We start from the raw sequence: 27,978 nt of genomic DNA on the forward strand, positions 1-27,978 counted from the left end.
GGCGTTGGAGTCGGCTCCCAGGAGGTGTTGGGGGGGGGCTGCCATCACATGTGCACCTCCTCCTCTCGTCCCTCCGCAGGCGCAGCAGCCACCTCAGCCTGCCGCCCGCGCCGGTCCCTGTGTTGTAGCCAGCAGCAGCCGGTGAGGAAGCACTGCGTGGAGCAGCTGGCGGGGCTGGGGGCGCTCCAGGGGAGGCCCATGGGGGCAGCAGGTGGGGCCGGGGCAGAGACCCGGCCCCAAACATTGGTGGACCCTGGCTCCCAGGCCCTGAATAGTGCTGGAGCACGAGCACCACGGGCCCATATAACTCGCCGACCCTGCAAGGTGCATTTATGCAAGTTCTCAGTTGCAGAAATTTGTCCTGTATTTATTTACTTCTGAAAAACACCAAAAGTTAGATTCTGACTGTGTGGAGACATCAACTGTTATAGAAACCACATTATAATGTTTACTTTGCTTACTATAGATGGGATTATAATAAAAATGTCATAGGAAAGATCCAAATGAGAACTCTAGCCTGTGTTCTTGCACATAGGTTGTTAAAACTTGGGAATTGCTGAGAGCAGATTTAATCGGGCTCTATCCAGTATCCCAGAAGCGATACCAGTATGTACTGACAGCTACAGATGATTTTTCAAAATGGGTAGAAGAATTTCCACTTAGAACTATGAAAGCACATGAGGTGGAGAAGAAGACATGTGAAATTATATATTAACATGGCTGTCCAGAGCAGATACTGGCAGATCTAGGTTCGGAATTGAATAACGAGGTAACAGTTTACATTTGGTGTTATTTTCACTAGATGGTCAATTACAGAATCATGGCCGGGTGACACAGAGCTTCAGCAGACCATGCCATCAAGACAGCAGCAGACTGAATAAAACCACAAATGAATCCATCACAAGATAATGTTAGGGTATTTATTTTCAAATAATCAACGTAAATTTAGGGCACTCTGCCATGGATGGCATACTGTGAATAAATCTTCAAAACTGAATGATTACATTGAAAATGTTCATAACACATCACGTTTAAAACAAAAAGTAGTCCTAGCAATGCCATGTGATGTGCCTCCCCTCACACTCTGCTCAGCCAGCTCTTCAAGATATTAGGTTCAATCGCTAACATCAAGGAATTGGACCAATCGGTCACTATTTTTACAGAGCATTCCAGAAGGTGGTGGACAGAACCCAGAGGAATTGTGATGAATTTCCTGGAGCAACTTTCTTTTCTTTGTACTCTAAACCTCACATGACAACAAAAATATCACCCTTTCGACTGATTTATGGCCGAGAAGAAAGGTCTCCCAATAAAACTTCACCAAATGTCATGTTAGGTGTCATTAAGTGCCAGCATCTTTACTACAATTAAGTTAATTTGTGATGATACAGTAAAGGAATACAACCCCTTCTCTATTTCTTTATCAAAGTGCATTTGTTGTGTCCTTAGAACCAAGAACATGGAAAGCCTGGCAGTACTCTGAAATCAACAGTGGACACTGACAGTACATTCCCTGCAAATAATATTTCTCAAGAAAAATAAACCAAAAAAATGAGATTATAGAAGACGTTTTTGTATTTCGCAGGGGTAGGCAACCTATGGCATGTGTGCCAAAGGCGGCATGCGAGCTGATTTTCAGTGGTACTCACACTGCCCGGGTCCTGGCCACCGGTCTGGGGGGCTCTGCATTTTAATTTAATTGTAAATGAAGCTTCTTAAACATTTTAAAAACCTTATTTACTTTACATACAACAATAGTTTAGTTATATATTATTGACTTATAGAAAGAGACCTCCTAAAAACGTTAAAATGTATGACTGGCACTCAAAACCTTACATTAGAGTGACTAAATGAAGACTCGACACACCGCTTCTGAACGGTTGCTGACCCCTGGTTTCTAAGAATACAGCATTTGAGGTTGGGGACCATGTTTTGTGAGGAAAAGCAAGGAAGGGTCATATCTTGATTACCGATTATATGCAGCTAGAAAGTGAATTAATGCTGACAGAACTTCAAAGAATATTATATAATCTTGTATGAGTTAATTTAAATATATTGCTTAATTAATTCTATCATTTTAAGCTATTAATTTTCAAAGGAGTAGTGCAGGAGGTGGGTGTATGTGCCCTGCCTTCCCGAGAGAACCAGTCAAGACAATAAAGAGGGGGGGAGAGAGAGAGAGAGCAGCTGCTCATGTGTGTAGTTGTGATGTTTATGACACACGTACATTGTAATTGAACAACCCTGTCTGATAATTTAATAGTTTATTTTGTGAAGACAAATATTTTGGATTTCTTGAAATTCCACTGTTGAGATACAAATGACGTTATTTAGAGAAGTTAAACTTCAATATAGATTTGAAGGAAGAATCAAAAGATAAATGTAAATAATTCCATTTCTAAAAATATGTTTAGTTGCTTGTTTCTGAAATACTGTTGAAATGTAAATTGAAATATACTTGTATTTACACCTTGTTACGATAATATTTTCTAAATTAGAATAATCTTTTGTCCTTCCCATTTTACATTGAGATTTCACAGGGGTAGAAAATTCTGGCAGGAGTGAATGACCCCATCGCCCACCATCTGCTACCCCTGGGGCAGGAGACGGGGCAAGGTGAGGGCTGGGGGTTGCCAGGTGTCTGGTTTTTCACTGGACCCTCCAGTGGAAAAGGGAAACTGGCAGCGTCTGGGCAGCACAAAAACTCCAGTAGCTGCAGTAAACGGCCCCCACCACAGAGGAGCAGCAGTTCTGGGGGGGCCAGTCTGAGCCACAGGGTCAGGGACCGAGATTCCCCCCGGCCGGAGCCAAGACCGGGCAGATGATCAGGGGAGCCGTGTTTGTACCCCCACTGTGGAGACCAGGATGGAAATAAGGGCGGAGCATCCCTAAGAAGGTGCCAGTGAACGTGAAGAGATGGGACCTGTCAGTCACATTGTAAAACGAGACCTTGCCCGCCCCATAGTCCAGGAAAATCCCCACCCGGCTGGGCCGGACGCTCACGGGGATGGGGGTCGAGGGGGAGGTGAAGGCCTCGTATTTCCCGTCCTCCAGCCGCAGGACCCAGTATCCATGCTCAGGTGTGAGTGTGACCTCCTGCTTCCTGCACACAGATTCGCTGCAAACCCCCAGGTCCCACTCAGTCTTGTCTTCCACCCCCACCTCCCAGTAACACCTCCCGCCCGCGACCACGTCAGCGCCCAGGACACAGGCACAAGGATCAAATCTCTCACGGTTGTCGGGCAGATCCTGGCGTGTGTCTCCATCTCTCACACATTTCCGATCCTCAGACAGGACGAGCCAGGGATTTGCCGTGTCTGGATCCAGAGTCATGTCCACTGGGGAGAGAATCACAGAGTCAGGGCCGGGGGCAGGTCACTGGGATCGAAGCGAAATTAACCTGCGTCCCCGTTAATCGCTGGGGGGGGGGGTGTTGCTTAAGGGGAGTCAGGGCCCCTCTGCCTGTGAGGAGACAATGGGGGGAAAGGGCAGGAGGAGCTGGGGAGGGGTGGGAAGGTGTCAGTGGGGGAGGGGGGAGGGGGGAGCTGATGCTGGGAGAGGAAAGGGGAGGGGCAGGTGACAGGAGCAGACGGGGGAGGGGTAGAGGGGTGGGGCAGGTTACAGGAGTAGAGGGGGGAGGGGGAGAGGGGTGGGGCAGGCACAAGGGCAATGAGGGGACAAGGGAAGGAGCAGGCACCATAAGAAGAGAGGGGGGGTAAAGGGCAGGATCCTGGGGGCTGCAGGGGGTGGGGGGAGGGGTGGGCTCCATGGGAGAAGAAGGGGATGGACCCCAGGGGGTTGTGGGGGCCAAGGGAAGGGGCGGGCACCAGGGGGCAGAGGGGTGTGAGGGAATGGGGGAGCTCCAATGGGGAAGGGGAAATCAAGGGGAGGGTGAGCTGCCAGGGGGTGAGATGATGAGGAGTGGGGAGGTGGAACCATGGGGGGTAGCGAATGGGCAGGCACTGGTGCTAGGGGGCAGAATGGGGGGTGAGGGAGCAGGTGAGCCGAAGGGGGGCAGAGAGAGGGGTGTGGAGAAGGGCAGGATCTAGGGGGGCAGAGGACTGTGAAGGGAGATGTGGGCACCAGGGGGGCAGAGGGAGGATGAAGGGAGGGGTGGGACCCAGAGATTAGGAGAGGGGGAGGTGAGGGGCAGGCCAGTGCTGAGGTGAGGGGAAGGGCAGAGACCAGGGGTCCAAAGGGGGGCAAGGGAAGGGACTTGCACCAGGTGGGCAGAGGGGGCAAAGGAAATGGCAGGCACCAGGGAGGCAGATGGGGCAAGGGTAGAGCTGGGACTTGGGGCAGAGGAGGAGCTGGCACCAGGGGACTAGAGGGGTGGTGAGGGGTGCAGGTGTCATGGAGCCAGAGGGCGAAGGGAGGGGCAGAGGTGAGAAATAAAGAGAAGGTGGCATGGATGATGGTGAGAGAGGGGCGAGAGGAGAGTGAGGTCAGTGAGCAGAGGGTGGTGAGGGGGTAGGCACCAGGGAGGAAGGGGACAAGGGGAGGGTCAGGTGTTTGGGGCGGGCAGGGGGAAGGAGGGAAGGGGTCGGCACCAGAAGGGTGCAGGGGGTAAGGGAAAGGGTAGGTGCCAGGGGGATTGAGGGGGTTGAGCAGAAGGGCAGACACAGGGAGGGCAGAGGAGGGGAGGGACAAGCACCAGGGGGCAGAGAGGGGCGAGGAGAGAGGCAGGGGCAGGTGGGTAGAGGGAGGTGTTAGGAGACGGCATTGGGGAGAGGCAGGTGCCAGGGGGTCAGAGTGGGGTTAGAGGAGGGGTGGGCACAGGGGGGTGAGGGAAGGGGTGCGTGCCAGGGGTCAGAGAGGGTGGGGAGAGAGGCAGGTGCCAGGAGGGCTGAGGGGAGTTAGAAGGGCAGAAGCCAGGACAGCAGAAGAGGGTGAGGGGTGGGATGGCCATCAGGGGGTAGAGGGGGTGAGGGCAGTGGCAGGCACCAGGGAAGCAAATGGGAGTGAGGGAAGGGGTGGGAGACATGGCAGCAGAGGAGGGAAAAGGGAGAGGTGGATGCCAGGACATAGCGGGGGTGTGAAGTGATGGGTGGGCTCCAGGGTGCAGAGGATGTTTGGGGAAGAGGGGAAGGTGCCAGGAGGGGAAGGGAGGGGGGTTTCTGGTGGGGTAGAGGTGGGTGGAAGGGAGGGGCACATGCCAGGGAGGCAAAGTGGGGGACAGAGCAGCCTGGGGAAGCAGAAAGTGGGTGGGAAGAAGAGGAGGGGCGAGGAGGAGGGGTCAGAATAGACACAGGGTCCAGGTGGGCACAGGGGTGAGAAAAGGGTAAGGGAGGGGCAGGAGCCAGAGGGGTGAGGGAGAGGCAAGCCCCAGGGAATCTCTCTTGCTTTGGGGTCATGTGTGGTTGGTTTCTCGCTAAGAGCAGGTTGGAGCTGGCCCCACACACACTGGGGGTGCAGCCCTGCCCCAAGGGGCGCAGCTGGGACTCTCCACGCTGGCGGGACCCACGGGGACCACCTTCCAGCCAGGCAAACCCCACAGCCAGCCCCTCCCCTCTCCTGGCTCAGCCCGTCCGCCATGGGGCAGTGGTCTGGGTTGGGATCACTGGGGCGGCAGTGCAGTGGAGGATTCTGGGGCGGGGGGTAAATACATACTAATAGACTGTTGCTAATGAGGCCAGGGCGGTGGGGAGGGGAGGGGGCATTTCCCCACTTACTGCCCCCTCCCTCTGGGGGAAGCTGCACCAGGCGTCAGTCCCAGTTCACATCCGCACAGCAAGTCTGCCCTGGGGGTTTCCACCGGTGCAAGGAAACCCCGGCAGACATGGCCTGAGACACTGGTGTGCCAGGGGCCATAACCCTTCCCGTCACTGGGGTTATGGATCAATAATTACAGGGTGACTGGAGCAGGGGGGCTGGACTCTGGGTCTCCCAGGTCAGGGCCTGACACCCTGGGCTGCAGAGTCAGTCTCACTCCCACGCTCTGGCCAGTTCCCAGAGCAGTGTTTAGACACAGGGGGACGTCATCAGACCCCCAGAGCCCAGCAATTCAAGCCCTCATGGCGTCCCATGGGGGGATGGAACCGGGGGCTCCCCGCTGAGGGCCCAGCCACGGGGCTAAAGGCTGGAAGGGAAGCGGCGGCACCTTTCTGTTAATCGTCAGCAAAGTCGACATGGATTCGCGAATAGTTTCTGTCGACCCGAAATATAATTTTCCAGCAAATAAACTGTTTGCTCCCAAAATTACACCCAGCAACTGAGGAGCCCAAATCCCAGTGACTTGCAGTGAGTGACTATCAACATCCCCAGACACGCACAGTTACGGGCAGGTCAGACTCAGGACATCAGCTGTGAAACACTCCAGAGCTGCTATTTAATTTGCCCTGGGTAAAAAATTCCCCCTGAGCCCCTGATCTCACCCCCAAAATCAGGCTGAAAATGGAGACCCCCATAAATCAGCCTGAACTCTGCCCAGAGCGATTGTCCTATGGACGATGCTAGCGGCACAGACCCTCTGCAGCTGCACCTGGGCGTCTCCCAGAGCAGATAATAGTCACAGAGACCGTCCCAGAGCCCCAGGGGATCCGGTGTCTCCATCTAACCACTGCGCCAGCCACCCCCCTCGCTCTCATTAACTAGCCCTGGATCAGACGCGCTGGGAACTTTCAGACCCAGACTCTGGACACACTCTGGGTTCATGTACAGAGCCCGCGGCAGCGAGTCTCCGAATGGGGTGGACAGATTCAGGCTTGTGGGGCTCCCTCTTTGGCACTAAAAATAGCCGCCTAGACGTTTAGGCTCAGGCTGGAGCTCAGGCTCTGAAGCCCAGCGTGGAGCCAGGTCTGCCCCTCACAGCGCAAGCGGGCAGATTGTCTGTGTCCACGTCCCCTTCACCCCATTCCTGGGACAGGGAACAGCAGCCCCAGGGACCCTCCCTTCACCCCCAGGGCAGGGGAGCAAGAGCCCTTGGCCTCCTGGGCAGTGGGGCCTCCCAGCACTGATTCCTGGGTCAGTGAGAAAGTGTCTCCACCTGGAGAGCTCTGTGCACCCAGCAAATACACAGATGTGCCCGTGGATCAGGATCCGGGATGGTCCTCTCCCCAGGAGTGATGGAAACTCCCTAAAAGTAGAGAGGCCACCAGATCCGGAACCAAGGCCCCGCCCTCCCGTGTGGGTCCTTCTCCGGGAGCTCCTGCCCCCTCACCACCCCTTCTCCCCGAACCCCTGCCCTCACACAGCCCCTTCTCCCCGAGCCACGGCCCTCACACTGCCTCTTCTCAAGACCCCGCCCCCACACCGCCCCTTCTGCCCAAGACTCCACCCCTGCACCGCCTCTTCCCCCGCAACACCCTGCCCCCATGGTCTCTCCTCTCTGCCCCCTCCCGCCCCCCATCATTCGCCCTTACAGCCGGTAAAAAGTGGGAGACCTAGCCATCCTATCAGTAAAAGTGACGGGCCATGGTCTCCTAGCCCCTCTCTTCCAGTGTCATTTATTCACCCCCCCCCAACCTCGGGAGGAGCGGGGGTCTTGGGGCAGTGTCAGTGAGTTCCGTGCTGGGGGTACAAGTGAGGTGTACACCCCTCTTGCTGGAGCTCTGGATATCGAGGGTACGAGGGTGTCACAGCGGCCATGTGAGCCCCGCACTGTCCTGCCAACGTGGCTCAGCCCTGACACTTGCTGGAGCCTCTCCCTGGGGAGGAACCGTCCCTGCGGCCCCTTCAGGCCTTGGCCTCCCTGTGGAGGTGGCCAGTCAGGCTGCCGTTGACGAGAATTATGACATGAGCTCCTGTTCGCTGGGAGCCGGACTCTGAGCCTGGACTGGGATCGGTGACTGGGGAGTGAAAGGCCCCAGCTCCCTCACTGCCCCCCTGAGCCAGCCCAGCGCCCTCAGCCATTCAGTGCGATAACAGCAATGCTCACACCTGGTGACACCCCCAGTGCCGGCAGCGGGCAGGGCGAGGGCCTGTCCAAGGAACAATGGGTGCAAGCTGCAGCAAGGGAGACTGAGGCTGGAGATGAGGAAACACTTTCTAAGTCTCAGGGCAGTGAAGCTCTGGACCTGATCCAAGGGAGGCTGCGGGATCCCCGTCACTGGAGGTTTGTAAGAACAGATTGGACAAACCCCTGCCAGCAATGGTCTAGGCCCTGCCCCAGCACCAGGGGCTGGGCGAGGTGACCTCTCCAGGTCCCTTCCAGCCCTGCAGTGCCATGAGTCTAGGTTACAGCTATTCCTGGGGTGTGGTGTGTGGCACGTGGCAGAGTTAACACTGTTAGTGACCATAGCAGCTCAGCGTCCCTGCCAGGGGCCTGGGCTGGCATGTGGCTGCCTGTACCCAGCTCAGCAGGGTGTTACTGGGCCATGTGGACAGGACCTAGGGTTAATACCTGTCCCCAAGGTTGCCAGGCGTCCGTCCTTCACCACAAACCCCTCATCCCCAGCCCCACCCCAGAGCCTGCACCCCCAGCTGGAGTCCTCAGCACCCCTGCACACAACACCCTGCCCCAGCCCAGAGCCCTCTCCCACACCCTGAACCCCTCATTTCTGGCCCCACCTGGAGCCCACACCCCCAGCCCAGAGCCCATACCCCCCTGCACCCCAATCCCCTGCCCCATCCTGGAGCCCTCTCCTGTACCCCAAACCCCTCATCCCTGGCCCCACCCCAGAGTCCACACCGCCAGCCGGAGCCCTCATCCCCCTCCCACACCCCAACCCCCTGCCCCAGCCCGCTGAAAGTGAGGGGGGGTGGGAGAGAGTGAGCGACAGAGGGAGAGGGGACAGAGTGAGCGAGGGCGGGGCCCCGGAGAGGGGGAAGGGCAGAGCCTCAGGGCCGCGGCAGGGAAGGGGTGTTCGGTTTTGTGAGATTAGAAAGTTGGCAACCCGACCTGTCCAGGTTTTCCCAGGATTGTCCCTTTGTCAATGTCACTCTCCTGGGAAATCTGTGAGTCTGCCCAGGCCGTGACGAGTCCCAGGTGTGTCAGTGGCTGCAGTGGGGGAGCTGCGGGGTGACCGTGCCTACGCAAAGGGAGCTCTGGGTCCAGAGTGCCTGGGAGCTGCAGAGACAGGGCAGCTTGGAGCAGTGAGTGAGATCGGGAGCTCAGGGCCAGCAGGGCCCAGTCACCCCTGTGCAGGTACCAGCTGCGGGGGTCACTGCCGGGGGCAGCGGGGTAGATCTGGCGCCATGTCCTGCTCGGTGAGGTTGGTACTCGGGGCAGTCCAGGAGCAGGAGCATGTGGTGGCTGGTGCCCTCTCCCGGGATTCGGATGGGGAGACGGTGCCCGGGTGAGGGGACAGGTGATGTCCATGAAGCAGGCAGATTTCCTGTTTTGTTGGACCTCAGAGGTGGCGACCCTAACAGGACCCCCAGCGGTGTTTGTGTAACTGCCCTGGATGCCCCCCTCCCTCCCAGCTCTGTGTGGTAGGATACCCCGGAGTGCATGGACCCCTGGGCCAGTGGGGCTGCAATGTGTGTGCATGGCCCCTGGGCTCTCTGATCCCTGCTGGAGCTGCCCCGGCTCCCCCAGCAGGCACCAGGGCACACACAGGGTCAGGCTGCAGGCGGGGAGCAAACACACACACAGCTCAGCCCTGGCTGTGAGGCAGAAAAGCTGCCACGTGGGCACAACTGGTTGTAACTGGGTCAGGGGAGTGTCACAAGCTCGTTATAAAAACCTGTCTGCCCTGGCAGTGGGGACAGGGCCTTCCTCCCCCCAGATCCAGGGGGCCACTGAACAGCTCCTGTCTGGGCATGTTCGGGGAGAAGGAAATTGTGGGGGAAAGGGCAGGAGGAGCGGGGGAGGGGTGGGAAGGTGTCAGTGGGGCGGGGGAGGGGACAGGCTGATGCTGGGAGAGGACAGGGGAGGGGCAGATGACAAGAGTAGAGCTTGGGGGGCAGAGGGGAGGGGCAGGCACAAGGGCACTGGGGGGGTAAGAGGAGCGGGCACCAGGAGGACAGAGCGGGGTGAAGGGAGGGGCAGGTTCCCAGGGGCTGCAGAGACATGTGGGTACCAGGGCAGAAGAAGGGGATGGACCCCAGGGGGCACAGGCAAGCAAGGGAAGGGGCAGGCACCAGGGGGAGAGGGATGTGAGGGAATGGGAAGGCTCCATTGGGGCAGGGGGAATCAAGGAGAGGGACTGATGCCAGGGGGTGGGGGGGATGTGGAGTGGGGCAGGTTCCAGGACCATGGTGGGGAGGGAATGGGCAGGCACCAGGGGGACGGAGTGATGCAGGAGCCTGGGGGCAGAGGGTCTGGCTAGGGCAGGGATAGTCAGCAGTGGGTGGAGGAGGGCAAGAGGAGGGGCAGGTGCCATGGGGCTATGGGGGGAGGGTGAGCAGAGGAGCATGTGCCAGGGGAGAAAATGGGATGATGGAAGGGGCAGGCACTGGCAGGGGCTAAGGGGAGGGACATGCATCAGGGCGTAGAGAGGCAGGACTGGTGCCAAGGGAAAGAGAAAGATGAGGGGAGGGCTGGTCACCAGGGGTCCAAAGGGTGGGCTAGAGAAGGGGCGGGCGGCACTGGGGGATGGGGGGGAAGGGAAGGGGCTTGCACCAGGGGACACAAGGGGTGAACAGAGGGGCAGGCACTAGGGAGGCAGAGGGGGAGTAGAAGGAGGGGCTGGCACCAGGGGAAAAGGAGGGGGTGGAAGAAGGCGCAGGTAACAAGGGGACAAAGAGGGGTGAGGGGTAGGACAGGTTTCAGAGGGACATGCAGGGGCAAGCGGTGGGGTAGACCCCAGGGGGCAGCAGTGGAGCGAGGGAAAGGGCAGTCCTAAAGGGGGAGAGGGGCATGAGGGGTGGGTGACAGGAAGACAGAGGTGGGAGGAGGGAAGGGGTAGTCACCAGGAGGGATGGTGGGGATGAGCAGAGGGGTAGATACAAGGAATGGAGAGAGGAGAGGGGCGGGCACTGGGGGGCAGAAAGTGGGGTGTGGAAAAGGGCACGCCCTATGGGCAGAGGGGTGTGGAGATGTGGGCATGATGGGGGAAGAGAGATGGGGAGGGGAGGGGCAGACACCAGAGGGCCCAAAGGCGGGCAGGGGAAGGGGTTTGCCCCAGGCAGGCAGAGGGGGCAAAGGAAGGGGCAGGCACCCTGGAGGCAGATGGTAGCATAAGCAGAGTCAGGATGAGCTCCTCCCTGACACCTAGTGGTGAGGTGTGGCAAGTTGTGGAAAAGAACTTCAGGGGCTGATCTCATTTGCATCGGCTCACCCACCCCGCCCAGCATGAGCCCATAGCTGCCCAAATGGTCACTTTGGCTGCTGTGGGATCCCCAGTGTCTCTGTTATTGGGGCGGGAAGAATAAATTTTTATTACCCTGATTATGGGAATCAAGGACAGTGGAGCTGTACTTGGCAGGGGAGCCTGCAGATATACGGTGGAGCTGCGGGCGGGACAGTGAGCAGAGCGGCTGGTGGAGCAGAGCAATTTGCAGGACGGCGAGCGGAGTGGAGCCCTGTGGAGCTGTGGGGCAGTCAGCTTCAGGTCATGTAAGGTGCCCCTTACCTCTTCTCTCTCTTCCTCCCCCCCTCGCCCCCCCCACAGGCACATTTTTACCCAGACTGGGGAGTAAAACTCTGCAGATAAACTTTTGGACTCTGGGGCTGCCCTGACCAGGGACAGAGACTTTTGGGTCGTTGGACTTTTGGGACTTTGGGTGATTTGGGGTTGCTGGACTCAAGAACTAAAGGGAAAGGACATGCCCCAATTTGCTTGGGGTGGGTTTTTTGCTCATGGGTTGTGTTAGGAATCCTGTTCGTGGTGTTTCCCCAGCATAATGCCACATTGTTTCTCTCTGTTATTAAAAGGCTTTTTGTTACCCTCAGACTCTGTGCTTGCGACAGGGGAAGTATTGCCTCTTGGAGGCGCCCAGCGGGGGTAGTATGTATTTGTCCCAGGTCACTGGGTGGGGGCTCGAGCCGGTTTTGGATTGTGTTATTGGAATGGAACCCCTAGATACTGAACCCGGCCCTTGTTGCTGCCAACTCTGACAGGCAGAAGGGTTACATTTTCAATGGTAGAGATGGGCCTCAGGGGGGCAGAGGAGGAGTGAAGAGAGGGGCTGGCACCAGGGGACTAGAGGGGGGTGAGGGGTGCCGGTTTTAGGGAGGCAGAGAGTGAGGGAAGGGAAGGGGGAAGAACTAAGGGGAAGGTGGCAGGGGAGGGGATGCAAGGGAAGGGGCAGGCAAAAGGGGGTGGGGGCGAGGGAAGTGGCTTGTACTGAGGGGAGAAGTGGGGGCCAGGGAGGGAGAAGGAAGGGGCAGGAACCGGGGGCAGAGACAAATGCTGGGGGGTTGGGGGACAGTGGTGGGGCATGGGATGGGGAAGGCACCAGGGGCTAATGGGCGGGGCGGTGAGGGAAGGTGTGGTCCTCCGTGGGTAAGAGGGCAAGGGAAGGGGTGGGTGCAGGGAGACTAGAGGGGTACAAGGGGAGGGGTGAAAGCCGGGGGGCACAGGAGGGAGAGCAGATGGGCAAGCAGCAATGGGACAGTGGTGAGGCATGGAATGGGGCAGGCACCAGGGACGACGAGGGGCAAGAGGCAGTATTGGGGGCAGAGGGGGGCAAGGGAAGAGGTGGGCACCAGAGGGGAAGGGGCAGGTGCCAGGGGACAGAAGTGGGTAAAGGAAGGGGGCAGACAAAAAGGAGGGAAGGGGGTGGGGAGGAGTGGGTGCCAGGAGATGGGGAGTGAAAGGAGGGGTGGTCACGAGAAAGGCAGGGGTTGGGGCAAGTCATGGGTCATGGGGGAAGAGGGGCATGAGGAGAGTGGAGTCAGGGGGCAGAGGGAGTGAGGGGGTGGGCATCAGGGAGGAAGGGGGCAAGAGGAGGGGCAGGTACCAGGGGGATAGGGTGAGTGAGGGAAGGGGTCGGCACCAGCAGGGTGCAGGGGGGTCAGGGAAAGGGCAGGTGCCAGGGGGATTGAGGGGGTTGAGCAGAAGGGCAGACACAGGGAGGTCAGAGGAAGGAGGGATAGGCACAGGAGGTAGGGAGGGGGGCAATGGGAGGGGTGTGCACGAGGGGCCAGAGAGGGGCGAGGAGAGAGGCAGGGTAGGTGGGTAGAGGGAGGTGTTAGGAGAGGGGAATGGGGAGGGGCAGGATCCAGAAAGTGAGAGTGGGGCTAGAGGAGGGGTGGGCACAGGGGGACGAGGGAAGGGAAGGGTGCCTGGGGTCAGAGAGGGTGGGGAGAGGGACGGGTAACAGGCGGAGCTGAGGGGGGTGAGAAGGGCAGGAGCCAAGACAGCAGAGGAGGGTGATGGGGGGGGGCATGAAAGGGCAGAGGGGGTGAGAGCAGGGACAGGCACCAGGGGTGTGTGGGGGGGGCGAGAGGATGGGGGGAGAAATAGCTGCAGAGGGGGAAAGGGGAGAGGTTCATTCCAGGAGGTAGTAGGGGGTGAAGTGGGTGGGCTCCAGGGTGCAAAGGATGTTTGGGGGAGAGGGGCAGGTGACAGGACGGCAGGGGGAGAAGGGAGGGGTGAGTTCCAGGGGGGCAGAGGTGGAGGGTAGGGGCACATGCCAGGGAGGCAAAGTGGGGGCAGAGGGGCAGGGGCCCAGGGGAGTAGAAAGGGGGTGAGAAGAAGGGGAGGGGTGAGGATAGAGGCAGGGGCCAGGTGGGCACAGGGGTAAGGGAGGAGCAGGGGCCAGGTGGGCACAGGGGCATGAGGAGATTGGCAGGTGCCAGGGGACAGAGATGGGTGGAGGGCAGGGGCACATGCCAGGGAGACAAAGGTGGGGAGAGGGGCAGGGTCCCAGGGGAGAAGCAGGAGTTTGGGGCGAGGGTGAGGGGACAGGATAGAGGCAGGGGTCAGGTGGGCACAGGAATTGAGGGAAGAGTAAGGGAGGGGCAGGTGCCAGGGGGATAGAGGGAGGTGAAGGGGGCAGGCCCCAGGGAATCTCTATTGCTTTGGGGCCGTGTGTGGCTGGTTTGTTGCTAAGAGCAGGTTGGTGCCATCCCTACACACACTGGCGCTGCAGCCCTGACCCACGGGGCGTAGCTGGGACTCTCCATGCTAGGGCACGGGCAGGGTGTCTGGGCTTGCTGGAAGGGGGCAGGGTAGAGGGAGATAGGAGTTGAGGGGTGCTGGGGGGATTAGGGGCCATTGCTAATGAGGCTGGGGCAGTGGGTAGGGGAGGGGGCATTTCCCCACTTGCTGCCCACTCCATCTGGGAGAAGCTGCACCAGGGGCCAGGCCCAGTTCACACCCGTGCAGCGCATCTGCACTCGGGGTTTGCAGTGGGGCACCGACATGGCTGAGACACTGCTGTGCCAGGGGCCAGAACCCCTCCCCTCACGGGGGTTATGGATCAGTATTTCAGTATTTACAGGGTCACTTTAGCAGGGGAGCTGAAGTCTGGGCTGCCAGGTGCAGCCCGACCCACTGGTCTGCAGAGTTATTCTCACTCCCACGCTTTGGCCCATGCCCATGGCAGTGTTTAGACACGGGGGCGTCTTCAGCAGGAGAGATTGTGGGAGCCCCACATCAGACACCCAGAGCCCAGCAGTTCCAGCCCTAACCTGGATTCCCACATTCCAATTCCTGCCCCACATCCCACGGTCGGATGGAACCGGGGGCTCCCCGCTGAGGGCCCAGCCACAGGGCTAAAGGCTGGAAGGGAAGCGGTGGCACCTTTCTCTGTTCATTGAAACTATTCAGCAAACTCGATATGGATTCAGGAATAGTTTGTCGACCCAAAATATAATTTTTCAGCAAATAAACTATTTGCCCCCCAAATTACACCCAGCTCTATTTCAAACGTGTCCCAGAAACTTAGGAGCCCAAATCCCAGTGACTTGCAGTGAGTGACTGTCAACATCCCCAGAAACGCACAGTTATGGCCAGGCCAGGCTCAGGACATCAGCTATGAAACACTCCAGAGCTGCTGTTAAATTTGCCCTTGGTAGAAACATTTCCCCACGGGCTCCCATAGCTTTTTTACTGAAGGCTGCGGGGAAAAAGATACGGCCAGTAGTAATTCGTGACACTAACAAGGAGCTAGTCTGAATGAAAGAGACCTTGGAAGAGACTAGCTGCAGAGTTATGTGAATTCAGGGGACATCTTTACCTGGTAGTCGTGGACTATTTTTCCAGGTAGGTCGAAAGAGTGTACTTGAAAGACATAACAGACCAGAGTGTTATAGAGCAACTGAAGGGCACTTTTGGGCATTTCAGGGTTCCAGAAGAACTTGTGACAGAGCATGGACCACAATTCAGAGAAGTAGAATTTAATTTATCCAAACAAAATATGATCTTCCTCATATTACGAGAAGCCCATATTACTGACAAGCGAATGGAGAGGCTGTGAGAGCTGCACAGACAGTGAAGAATATCCTTCAGCAGGAAGATCCATTCTTTGCTCTACTGAGTTATAGATCAACCCCAATCGCAGCTACTGGATATAGTGCAGCACAGCTCCTGATGGGAAGACGACTCAGAACTACCCTCCCAGCTTTGAAAAGAATCTATCTCCAAAGTTGTCAGACACGTAGAGAGTAGTCAAATTGAATAAAAAGGCAAAAAGAGCTTGCAAACACTTTTACAACAGACATCACTTAGAAAACTACCAGGCCTAGAACCCGGTGACCATGTTTGTGTCAAACTGGAAGGAGAAAAAGAATGGAATATTCCAGGTGTTGTAAAGAAAAAGAATTCAACACCCAGGTTGTTTGTGATCAAGACCAAGAGAGGAGAGTTCAACAGAAACTGTCAACATCTACAATTTCTTCCTCAGAAAGAACAATCAACTGAGCAAACTCTGCAGATGATGGATGCAGAAAAAGAAGATGACTCAAGGATTTCAGACTGACCACAGTCAGTCGTTGGAACTAATGGACAGCCAGATGACAAAGCTGTTACCTGTTCGGGTTGTGTAATTAAAAGACCAGCACCATTCAGAGACACCTAACAGACTGATCTGCACTGAACTTCAAAGACAGTGAGATAATGTAAATATTATAAATGGTCGGAATGTAGAACTTAACAGGGGAGATGTAATGGAACGCTAAATTGTATTATGCTGTTCAACCACTAGGTAGCGCTGGGTGTAAAATACCATATTTAAGCTGACCTCAGTCATACTTGGCGGAAAATTCAAGGATTTTGTGATGAACACATCTGGTGTGTATCTGGCTGAGAGGGAAGCTCCGTAGCCAGCCCATATCTGCGACAGGACCATCACACCAATGATGAAAGCCCAGTGTTATTGACTACCTCTGCTATGGCCAAAGAGTTGTTCTGAACTATGACATGCTGAAGACTATGGGGGATTTTACCCATGACATGAGCTACATAGAAAGTTGGGGAATCAAACTCCTGGTCTCTTCACGCTTCGGTGACGAGAATAAAATTATTGCCAAGGGCCTTGCAGATTTCCTTGTGGCAGCAGGGCAGGAAGTACCTCCCACCCCACCCCAGCTGCAGAACATAACAAAGTATCAGCTATGGTCAAGCCTACCTTTGAATATAGGTTGGCTCTGGGGGTGGGGGGAAATGTATGAAGAGGGCTGGCCCTTTTATGGGAGTTAGGGACCAGACTACCTGTGACAGGCTCCTGTAAGGGAGAATGAGACAACCCAGACCGACCTGGAAGTAATTAAATCCCTATGTGGCTAGTTGGCAGCTAAATAATTAATGAGCCTGAAAAAGGGTTACCGGGGCTCAGCTGAAGGAATCCTAGGGACAGGAAGCTGCCGAGAAGAGGAGCTCCCGGGAGAGCTCACCAGAGCAAGGAGCCTGGAAGGGGTGCTTCCAGAGCAGTGGTCCCCAAACTGTGGGTCGTGCCCCCCCTAGAGGGTGTGGAGGAACATTTGGGGGCATGGCAGGGCATGGACCAGCCCCCATGGGTGGCAGGAAGGGAACGCCAACCAGCCTTACTCTGTCCCCACCTCCACTCTGGCACCACCCTAAGCCCCAGCTGCAGCTCTGGCCCCAGCCTCAGCCACCGACTCCTGGCCCTCCTCCAGGCTGGGACCCAAGCTGCAGCTCCAACTCCAACCGTGGTTCCACTCCCGGCCAAAGCCCCCAGCTCCTGGCCCCAACTGCAGCCCCAGTTTCAGCTCAGGCTGCACCAGCGGCTTCGCTCCTAGCTGAAGCCTGCGGCTCCCGGCCCCCACAGTGCATCCACTTCCAGACACGGCCCCCAGGTCCTAGCCCCAGTTGCAGCCCTGTTCCTGGCCCAGCTCCCGACCGCAGCTCCTGGGGTGGGGGCACAAACCAGGTAAGGGAGGGTGTCATAAATATAAAGGGAAGGGTAAACCCCTTTAAAATCCCTCCTGGCCAGAAAAAAAAAAAATCCTCTCACCTGTAAAGGGTTAAGAAGCTAAAGGTAACCTCACTGGCACCTGACCAAAATGACCAATGAGGAGACAAGATACTTTCAAAAGCTGGGAGGAGGAAGAGAAACAAAGGGTCTGTGTGTCTGTCTATATGCTGTTTCTGCCGGGGATAGACCAGGAATGGAGTCTTAGAACTTTTAGTAAGTAATCTAGCTAGGTATGTGTTAGATTATGATTTCTTTAAATGGCTGAGAAAAGAATTGTGCTGAATAGAATAACTATTTCTGTCTGTGTATCTTTTTTGTAACTTAAGGTTTTGCCTAGAGGGGTTCTCTATCTTTTGAATCTAACTACCCTGTAAGGTATCTACCATCCTGATTTTACAGAGGTGATTTCTATTTACTTCTATTTCTATTAAAAGTCTTCTTGTACGAAAACTGAATGCTTTTTCATTGTTCTCAGATCCAAGGGTTTGGGTCTGTAGTCACCTAGGCAAATTGGTGAGGCTTTTTACCAAACCTTGTCCAGAAAGTGGGGTGCAAGGTTTTGGGAAGTATTTTGGGGGGAAAGACGTGTCCAAACAGCTCTTCCCCAGTAACCAGTATTTGTTTGGTGGTGGTAGCGGCCAATCCAAGGACAAAGGGTGGAATATTTTGTACCTGCTGGGCCTTGGGGAAGTTTTGACCTAAGCTGGTAAAGAGAAGCTTAGGAGGTTTTTCATGCAGGTCCCCACATCTGTACCCTAGCGTTCAGAGTGGGGAAGGAACCTTGACAGAGGGCATGGCCAAAAACTTTTGGGAACCACTGTCCTAGACAGAGGAGCTCCCCTAACGGGGAGTCGCTGCCAGAGATGACAGCAGCAGCTGTAGAAGGACAGTGCCCTGGAGAGCTGCCCCCGGCTGGAGAAAGTGGACGCAGAGAATAAAGGCACAGTCTGAAATGACCCCAGCTCCGGGAAGGAGGGCTGGAGTCATGTGATTCCACAAGGGAAACTAATCCAAGCCCAGCTCTGGGAAGGAGGACTGAGGACTCCTGACTTGAAGACAGTGAGGAGCTTGAGTGAGAGCTGGAGGCTGGAGCAGAGTGAAGAAAAAGATTTTATTTTGGGGTTTACTTGGACTCAGAGCGGACCCTAGGAGGGGACATTTCTCTCAGGTCTTTTGGACTGTGAGGCGTAATTTAAGAAGTGCTGAAGAGGGTAAACTGAGGCAAGATGCTTGCCAAGACACCCTGAAATGATTGAGGGTGGTACGTGAGGGTGCCACCCCACGATGAGTCTACAAAACTAGAACCAATTTAACAGAACTGCTGCCCCTTCCCCATGCAGACAGAGCCTCGCTCTCTTCAGTCTGTCTGGGCGGGCCCCTCACCACAGCATCTGACCCCAACAGAGCCTGCAGCACAGAGTGGAAATTTGGAGCGAACACAGCACAGGGTTTTGGGCCACCCACCTGGCATCCAGTGTCCCTGTCCCAGCTCCCAGGCTGCTCCCGCTCCCCCACAGCCTCCAGCTCCCCCCGACCTCAGGCTGCCTCGGCCCTGCCCTGTTCCCTGGGCGGTGACCCAGGGCCCAGCATGGAGCCATCAGGGTCACTACAATACTGTCTACCACACCCAGAAGACAGGCACAGGATGGGCTCAGGGAGCGGCTGGCCCCACAATGGGAGCCTCGTTCCCCCTCCCCCAGTGTTTGCTGCTGCCCTTGCTGGGCCTTGTCTGCACTCAGACCAGGAGCCCTGTGGGGCTGGCAGCCCCTTGTTCTGTCTCTGCAGTGCCTGGCTATATCAATAATAACACACACTGCCCAGCCCCTAAGGGCTGCATTACAGTGCGGGGCCTTCCGCATCGCACACGGGGACACTGGGGTGCAGGGAGCCCTGGTTACTCTGCCCCACACATTCACCCAGCAACTCCCCCGAGCTGCCGGACCTGGGCCCCTGGGGTCAGAGCGCGGGCAGTCGAGTGGCACTGACCGGCCGGGGCTGCTGGGGTGTGTGGAAGGAAAGGGTTAATCCCAGCGCGGTGGCACGTTGCTGCCCGGCCCTGGCTGGTCTCTGCCCTCCGGGTGCAGCACAGGGCGTGTGTCTCTGAGCAGGTCCCTGCCCACTCGCCCGGCCACTTGCCCCAGACACAGAGAACCCAGGTGCCGAGGGAGGAGCAGCCCCAGCAGCGCCGCATTGGCCCTGGCATGGGCTGAGCCTGCGAGCGCAGCACCAGAGGCAGCGGCAGAGGGGGGGCTCAGCCATTGAGAGCAGCAGGGTCCCCCCCCCCCCACCCGCAGGGGAGGGGTCAGCGCTGGGACAACAGGCCGGGCTGGGCCAGGGGCTGGGAGCTCTGGCAGCCAGCGCGGTGCCAGCACCAAGGGCCCTGCTGGAGACCCTGGGCCTGGCCAGCCGGGAGCAGCCACCGAGTGACTCAGGGCCTGGGGCCCTGCCCAGGACGGGGTTTCCGGGGGGTGACAGGAGGCTCCCCAGGGCCTGCTGATCCCCTAGAAGGAGGCACGGAGGTGACTGGCTCAGGATCCCGACAGGCTCAGGGGCCAGGGGTGTGGAATGGCCCAGAGCCCAGCCGTGTTCACGATCCGGTGGGCGCAGACTGTGCTGGGCTGGGGGCAGCGAGGGGGGAGGGGAGCAGGGATGTGCTGGCTCCAGCCAGCCACAGAGAGGAAGCTGCTTCCCCCACAGCCTGGGGTTCCTGCTCCCCGGAGCCCTGAGATCCTGGCCTTGCAGCCGGCACCCACTGCGCAGCCTCCATCGGCCGGGACAGACACACCCAGCTTGGCCCCTTTGACTGCCCCCTGCTGGGGGTGGGAAGAGAGGAGGGCGGGGGTAGGATGAAAGGGCCAGTTCAACTTTCAGAGACCGAGCTCACTGAACCTTCCCACTCCCCCTCTCCTCTGCCTTCGTTTCTTCTCTGTCCCTCCTCGCCATCAGGTTTGTGCCTTTCTACCCGGTCTCCGCGCTGGAGTTGTGGGGAGGGGTTTGGATGGGGGCAGCTCACGCTCAGCCATTGTGACAGGGTCACATTCTTGTAAGTGAGTCTCACCTCACTGAGCAGCAAACCACTGACCCAACCTCACACTGGGCTGTGCTCAGAGCAGACGAGGGGCCCGTAGGATTCAGTTTGTTACCCAGTAACACACAGCCCAGGTCAGACAAAAGCAGCCAGACCGGCCCCTGGCTCAGGGACACCCATTAACTCAGCCACAGAGGGGTCAGGATGTCACAGTGATGGGGCCTGGTCAGACACCTGGGCAAGTACCAGCAGGTGGCTGTAAGTAGCGGGCAAACTGCCCAGCACTCACACAGCTCCAAGCCTGTCAGCTGGGTGGAAGCGTGTCCTGGGGTCCCAGGCTCTGTCCAGATCCACAGGCACAATACAGCTGAATGTCCCAGTAGACGCCACTCACCTCCATATCTCTTCAGCGCTTCCCTCATGTCAAGGGAAATCTTATACACGTTCTTCAGGTCAGTAGAAACAGCTTCTGGTTCCTGGAGTTTCACATTCTCGGTCCTATGAAGAAAACGTCCCATCATCACTCAGCTGCTCTGTACACACAACATCCCAGAACCACCACCAAGAATATAAGAGCAATGAACATAGGAAACACACCTGCTCAATGTGCTTTTCACATCCTGAAAGGAAAAAGAGAATCAATGTCCTGTATTAACACAATGTGCATAGAACTGAGTGAGTTTCACTCGGGGCATCAAACTTTCTTGTAGAAAATACATCAACCCTCCCAGGCTTCACTGTTTTGAACACTTGTTCCATACATATAGGGGAGACAGGAATTTAGCTAAAGGGTTCTCCCTTCTAGGCACACAACACACCAGTATCTGTGTTTATTGACTGTTGGGTCCAATGTTCTGGGGTCAGAGCAGGGATGGGTTCAGCTCAGTATCATTTTTGTATTATCCATTTAATCTCCCATGGCCTCACTGGGTCTCCATGAGGAGAATTCCCCTGTATCATGAACTGCGATATTTGGGAACTGATGGAGCCCTTAGCCTCATGTTCTGTTTGTCAGTAAACCACAGAACACATTGACTCTAATTGTTGGAATCCAGACCCATGGAGCTGAGTTATAATTCTGGATGGGTGGAGAATTTTGATGTCATCTCACCTTCAGCAGCTCCGCAACCGGTTGTTGACATTTCTCCTCTATCTCTGTGATCAGCTGCTGCAGAGAGGAGCTTTGCCAGGAGAGTTTGGTGACATTTTCCTGCAGTCTCTGCAGAGTCTCCCTCTCCTCCCCCGCCAGGCTGTGCAGAAGCATCCGCTCCTCCTCTCTCAGCAGTGTGTGCAGTTTGTTAAATTCACCTGCAATCATCTCTCTCTTCATCTTCACGTTCCCCTTGAGATAGAAAAATAGGAAAGGCACAGAGAAAACGGGAGCCAGACATTGTATTACATGGACTGGGCCTCTGTCCATGAAAGGGGATATTAGATCAGTATCAGTTTTTAAGGGTATTTACTTAATATGGCCAGTTCCATAGCGGGGTTGTCTAGGGTGCTTTGTAAAGACACAGTATGTTATGGCAGGTGGCATGGGATCATAGAATCATAGAATGTCAGGGTTGGAAGGGACCTCAGAAGGTCATCTAGTCCAACCCCCTGCTTGAAGCAGGACCATGTCCCAGTTAAATCATCCCAGCCAGGGCTTTGTCAAGCCTGACCTTAAAAACCTCTAAGGAAGGAGATTCTACCACCTCCCTAGGGATGGACACAGTGGAGTGGGGAGAAATCGAGGGGACAGTAAAGATTTACAGGGGGCTGCACAGGGCATCCGTGGGGGGATTTGGGTGCCAAGTGCTGGGCACTCAGACACCCAGGGGACCCGTCACAGCGGGATGTGGGCAATGTTCCTTCTTTGACAACCAGCTCCCACGGCTGCAACATTCAGGACCTAGGGCTGGTGCTAATAGTTCTTTGGGTGCCATCCTGGGGCTCACATGGCTGTTGGGTGCCCAGGATATTGTCAGGGCTGGCTTTGGCCTCACCCAGCCTGGCCAAGTGCCCCATGCCCATGTGCCCAGTGCCCCTGGGATCGCAGCCTTTAGGGAGCCCTCTAGGCTCACAGAGCAGCGGGTTGCTGATGCCAGCTGTGTCCCCACCTGCTCTCTGAAAGGAGCCGTGGGAATGATGCTGAGCCTGTGCTCATCCTGGTAGGGGGACGGGCTGGCTGCTCTGCACTGGCCTCTCTAGCTCCCCTGCAGCTCAGCCCAGAGGTGCTGGGTGACCTGGGGTGAGCCTGCCCTCCAGTGTGACTCGGGCCACAGTGATGTTGGGAAAAGTCCCTCTTACTCTCCCTGAGATGCCAAAAGGGCCAGGGGCTTCAGCAGCTTCCCCAGCCCCTGTCCCCTGCCCCCAGAGCCTCCTCCCTGAAACCCCAGTGTGTGAGCCCCCAGCCCTTCCCCCCACCAGTCTGTGCCCTGTGCAGGGCTCTAACCCGTCTGTCTGTCCGGCTCACCTGTGTGGTGGGGGAGGGGCCATGCCCAGTGTAGAGGCAGCTGCTTGAGCGCTGTAACGTCCACCTTCTACCTCTGCCCTGGCTAACCCGAGCCCCCAGCGCAGCCCTCCAGCACCCCAGGGCCCCTCTGTCAATGGGCTTTGGACACCGACCGATCCCCCAGACTAACCTCCACCCCGCCCTTGGGAGCACGGCAGCCACAGGGCACTCAGACAACTCGGGTACAGCCCTGACAAGCCCCAGCTCCCTCAGGAGACCCTGCTGGCACCTGCCCGAGGCTTTGTGCATGTGGCCTGGACCCTGCAAAGGGCCGTGGGCCTGCAGCCTGCTTCCCCTCCTGCCCCTTGGGAGCTGCTGAGTTACAGCTAATTCGAGTGGTGCAGCATTACCATATCCCCTAACATCTCCCCCCATCAGACACGGACAGCACATCCTTCATGGGGGCCTGTCACCTCCCGGGCCCTGCTCCCGCCCATGGGAATACTCCCCACCTGGCTCAAGCCCATGACGGCCCCTCTCAGTGGGTGACTGGACGCCCCTGCTGGGCCTCATCTCACAGTCGCTGGGGCTGCAGTTACTCTGCACCGAGTGACACTGATCATTGGGCCGTGACCTCTGGTGCTGTGGGACGTAACTCGCTCTCACTGGGCGATAATCAAGGGTTTCAGAACCACCCCAGTGACTGTCCCAAGGTGCAGCCGCCTCCATGGCGCCAGCTGGGAACTTTGCCGGACACATTCAACATGGCTGTTAATTGTTATGCACCTAAATCCCTATTGACTGAGGAACTGAGCACCAGCTGCTTCCGGTGCGGGCAATGGGAGCTGCTGCGGTTCTGTCCTCTGGAAACCAGCCCACTTCCGCCGGGCTCTAAATACGGCTTCAGATGCAGAACCAGGGGCACCCAGCTCTGAGCATTTCAGCTCTTGTAAATGGCCATTTTTATCTGACTCGTGGGACACCGGCTTCTCCTCTCCTCCCTGCTGCTGGTGTCTTCCTCACACCCCCCACGCTCTCTGCAGGGATTTCACTGTAAAAGGCAGGCGAACGAGAACAGACATTTTGTCCCATGGGTTCATCACCTGCTAGAGACGAGCACAGGTAAAATCACGCTAACAGAAGCAGGTGCCTGGGATGAAGTGGCCACGTGATGGCAACAGAGGCTGTGAGGTGGCCGAGCGCTGCCTGGCTTTACACTGACCCGCCCCTGACGCTGCTCACTCAGGGGGTGTCCACACTGCAATGAAGGTCTGACAGCACCGTGTGTAGACACCCCCCCCGCTAGCTTTGATCGAGCGAGCTCGGGTACTGGTCGCTATGAAGCCGCAGCAGCACGGGCTGTTCACGCCCACCCAGAGTCCTGGGTGTCACTCAGGGACCAGCCCGCAGCTAGCTGCTGGGGCCATGTAGATGCACCCTGGGGGCAGATTTTCCGCAGAGCTCCACACCCGCCACTGGGTTTGATGCTCAGAAGAGCTCAGCTCCCAGCGTGCCCCCAGCCCAGCCAGCTGAGCGAATCTGAACCTCACCCATTGGGGCAAATCCTCCTCCCAGAGCCCAGCTCCAGTGTCTGGCCCAGGCACTGGGCAGATTCATTGCAGGGACCGTGGGAGCAGAGCGAGAAGGAACAATCTGTTTCCTCCAGGCTGCAGAGAAGCTGCAGAGCTTTGTCATGGAGGCCACTGAAAACCGATGGCTGGAGCAGCCGACACACCCTCCCCATCTGCAGGAGGGAAACAGGATCCATGGAATAGTGAAAACACTGCACCCAGTATGGAGAATTTGCCCCATCCGAGATCTCGGGGTGGGTCTGCACCACTGTACAAGGGCCAGGAACTGCCCCTCCTCCTCCGGCTACAGGAGCTGCTGCGCTGAGATCCCCACCGGAGACACAGCCTGATGCTGCCAGCACCCTGGATGGCAGGTACCACAGGCCAGGGGAGGCTGAGCCTCCCCAAACAGGATGCAGCGCCCCTCCCTTTGGAGGCAGGCTGCAGACCGGCGCCTGTGGAGTCCTGCCTGCGCTCCATCCGGAGCCCTCGCTCCCGCTCTTCTCCCGAACCCCGCAGCACCCGCCGCTTGCCGCCCAATAGCTGTGTGGGGGGCCCCGCCACTTGCTCCTCTCCGCCCCTCCCCTGTCACTCGCCCTTTAGGCAGGAGGGGGCAGAAAGGAGCAAGTAGCAGGCGAGGGGCCCTTGCGGGAGGGGGTGGGGGAGAGGAGCGAGCTGCAACAGTGAATCGTGAGCTGGGAGCCTCTGGGGAGGGGGCTGAGCGGGAGCGGGGCATGGGGCAGAGCAGGAGTGGAACCTGGGTGGGGCCTTGGGGAGAGGAGGCCAAATGGGTCTGGAGCAGTGGGCAGGGTGATGATCCAGGCACCGGGGAATTTCCAGCACTCACGCCAGGGCTCCCCAAACGCTGGAGGCATGCGCTGCCCATGGCCGGCACCAAGCCTGTGCCACGGAGGCAAACAACCAGAGCAGGTTCATAACCTCATCCTGGAGCTTTATGGCCCTGTCATTCCTGGGAACGCTGCAGGGGGAAGGGCTCAGGGCGGAATAAACCCGGACACCCACCTGCCACTCTGTGGTTTTCTCCTCCTCTTTCGACATCAGAGCCAGGGCCTCTTCCAGCTCCTTCCTCAGAGGGCCCAGGGCTCCCTGGAGTTTCACCTGCAGGGGCATCGTGTGCGAGAAACAGCCATTAGTCTGCCTGTCCGATGGGTGGACAGTCCTATCCATATTGGCATTTCATACAGGAGCAGTAAAATACCCTGGAAGCGAGCAGCTGACTTGGCTCTGCTGGCCCCAAAGGCCTCATGGGAGCCAAGACGCCCGTCTCAGAGCGGGGGCTCTGCTTCGTGCAGACACTCAGGACTTCTCAAGTCCTGTGTTTTAGCTGAAGTTTCCCATCCCCGAGCACAGGCCAGAGGGGAAATAGCTGGGAAGGTTCTGAACGATCCCTCCTGCCGGTGCGAGTGAAGAGGTTGGGACAGCACCTCGCTCCACTGTACCCCAGACCCAGGCCAGGAACAAGACCCCACTGTCCTCTCGTCTGTCCAGGCTCCCATGCGGCCTCCCTCGGGCAGCAGCTGAGCACCTGAGCCAGTGCAGTCCCGTTAACTGGACAGGGTGAAGCTGTGATGTGGCTGGAGGTCAGGGAGGAACAGAAAACACCCTCGATCTGGGGGAATGGGCCACCCATAATTATAACGGCTCCAGAGCCGTAATAACCCAGGGCTCTCTTCCCCTTTGACAGCGTGTGATTCATTCACACAGCACAGCAACGTGCTCCTGCCCCGTCAGCCCCGCTCTGTGCAACACCCCTGGCAGCGCCCTAGAGCCCCCTCCTGAGCCCCCGCCAGAAATCTCCCCATTTCACTCTCTCTCTTTTCTCTGAGCCCTCGAGTTCTCTCCTCCTCCCTGACAAGGGCCCAGGCTGCAGCTGCTGCTGAGAGCTCCTGGGGTGCTGTTCAGCTGACACCCCTGGGGTGCTGCTGCAGGGAAGCAGCGAGGGAGGGAGCCAACAGGGGCTAGTGAGAGACAGGAGGCAGAAAAGCAGCCTTTGCATCCAGCAAAACAGCTTCATAAATGAGCAGGGATCAGAATTGGGGGCGGGGGGGAGGGGGAGGGAGTGTGGCTGGATTCTTTGAAGCTCCACCCACAAAAGAAGCTCCACCCATGTGAGTCACCAAAAGGAGACACCATGATCTGTTCACAGTAGATGGTGCAATGTTCAGAACAGGATGGAGTTGCTGATGGACTCCAAAGGGCTCCTGGGGCCTGGCTCCCCTCATGGGGCTCGAATATATCCCTGGGGTCTGCTGGACTCTCTGGGCCGGGTCCTCCTTTACTGGGGGGAACATAAGAGGTGGCATCTCCCAAACATCACCCGCTTGTGGCACCGGAAGGAGGCGTCACTGGCAATAAATGGTCCTGAGCTACAATTCTCCCTCTCCGCTCGCACAGGGGAACAAAATAATTAACAGTGTTGATATTTAAGTGATCAGTTCTCCAGTCTGAAGGTAACACACTCACATAGACTGACCTGCAGCTCTTGTGATTTAAATCTCACTGATTGTTAACACTGTCCGTTGTGTAAAAAGTCCCCTTCTTTCAGCAGTGGAAGCTGGGTTTGAAAAGCATTCAGAATCTCAGAGAAAAGTTTCCCACAGCAGATATCTTTTAAGACTTGATATTCTGATTCTGCTGCCACACTGCCAGATCATTCATTTTGTTACAGCATCTCCCATACAATGAAGGCTTTACAGAGCTGAGTGATGCGTCACACCAGTGACAGGCAACTTCCAGTGAAATCAGCCTGTAATTAAAATCCTAAATTATTACCCATTAAACTTGACAGCAATTCCCTACCTTGTACTCCTGGGCAGCCTCCTCTATGGGAACCACCCTGTGAGCTCTGTGAGCCCAGGACAGATGGCAAATCACACAGATGGGGGTTTGATCCTCTTCACAGAACAGTTTCAGAGCCTCCTGGTGTCTCTCACACACCCCGCTCCCTCCTGCTCCCTTCGCTGCCTGGAAACTCAGCCGCTTGGCGATTTCTACCATGTTTCCCAGCTGCCTGTTGGGCCTGAGGTTTCTCTGTTGCACAGTTTCTCTGCACTGAGGGCAGGAGGCGGCTGTGTTGGGTCCCTCCCAGCACTGGCTGATGCAGACGTGGCAGAAATTGTGCCCACACTCCAGAGTGACAGGGTCTGTGAAATACTCCAGACAGATGGGACATGTCGCTTCCTCCTGGAGACTTTCTGCGGGGTTGTCTGCAGCCATGGCTCCCTCTGCGCAGTGGAACAGGGGTAGTGTCACCTTCCTGAGCTCAGAAATATGCCCCGCCTCCAGCAGCAGCAGCAATGGGGTGTTTCCCTTCCTGGAACTGACTCAGGCTGTTTGCTGAGCTGGAGCCAGATCACTGGGAACATTCCAGCCTTGGAAGCTTTGGTGAGAAATGTCCCCAAAAGGCTCCGATCCTGCAACAAGCCCCCTCTGCTGGTGTGTGTGTGTGTGGGGGGGGAGTGGGGGGGTGGTCACGGGGGCTTCACATGGACATCAGCATCCCCCTGTCCTGGTAAGCTCACAGAACTGCGTGTCTAAGGAGTGATATTTAGGCTTGGCAGAATTCATTTGGTTTCATATGTTTCAGAGTAACAGCCGTGTTAGTCTGTATTCGCAAAAAGAAAAGGAATACTTGTCGAAAGCTTGTGCTCAAATAAATTGGTTAGTCTCTAAGGTGCCACAAGTACTCCTTTTCTTTTTGGTTTTATATGTAATTT

General features: G+C 57.0%; 1 protein-coding gene and 1 pseudogene across 1 annotated transcript; one reads left to right on the forward strand and one right to left on the reverse strand.

Moving 5' to 3' along the window:
• The window catches only part of LOC141998040 (zinc finger protein RFP-like), a 338,200-nt pseudogene that overhangs the window by 91,214 nt on the left and 219,008 nt on the right, over positions 1-27,978 (forward strand).
• Positions 865-27,517, reverse strand: LOC141998479 (E3 ubiquitin-protein ligase TRIM39-like). Its single transcript, XM_074971333.1, has 6 exons — positions 27,062-27,517; positions 25,265-25,360; positions 21,345-21,575; positions 20,831-20,853; positions 20,628-20,731; positions 865-3,338 (listed from the first exon to the last, which is right to left on the reverse strand). Exons 1-6 carry the CDS (start codon positions 27,476-27,478, stop codon positions 2,779-2,781), a joined length of 1,431 nt encoding a protein of 476 aa, XP_074827434.1. The 5' UTR covers positions 27,479-27,517; the 3' UTR covers positions 865-2,778.

The sequence above is a fragment of the Natator depressus genome, chromosome 14, assembly GCF_965152275.1.
Source record: "Natator depressus isolate rNatDep1 chromosome 14, rNatDep2.hap1, whole genome shotgun sequence".
Lineage (NCBI taxonomy): Eukaryota > Metazoa > Chordata > Testudines > Cheloniidae > Natator > Natator depressus.

What these genes read in the sequence shown, in the direction of transcription:
- LOC141998479 (XM_074971333.1), bottom strand. Translation starts at nt 27,478, where the DNA reads ATGGCTGCAGACAACCCCGCAGAAAGTCTCCAGGAGGAAGCGACATGT. An exon ending in AGAAAACCACAGAGTGGCAG is followed by an intron (nt 21,576 to 25,264) that starts GTGGGTGTCCGG and finishes TTCTATCTCAAG; the next exon opens with GGGAACGTGAAGATGAAGAG. An exon ending in CGGTTGCGGAGCTGCTGAAG is followed by an intron (nt 20,854 to 21,344) that starts GTGAGATGACAT and finishes TTTTCCTTTCAG; the next exon opens with GATGTGAAAAGCACATTGAG.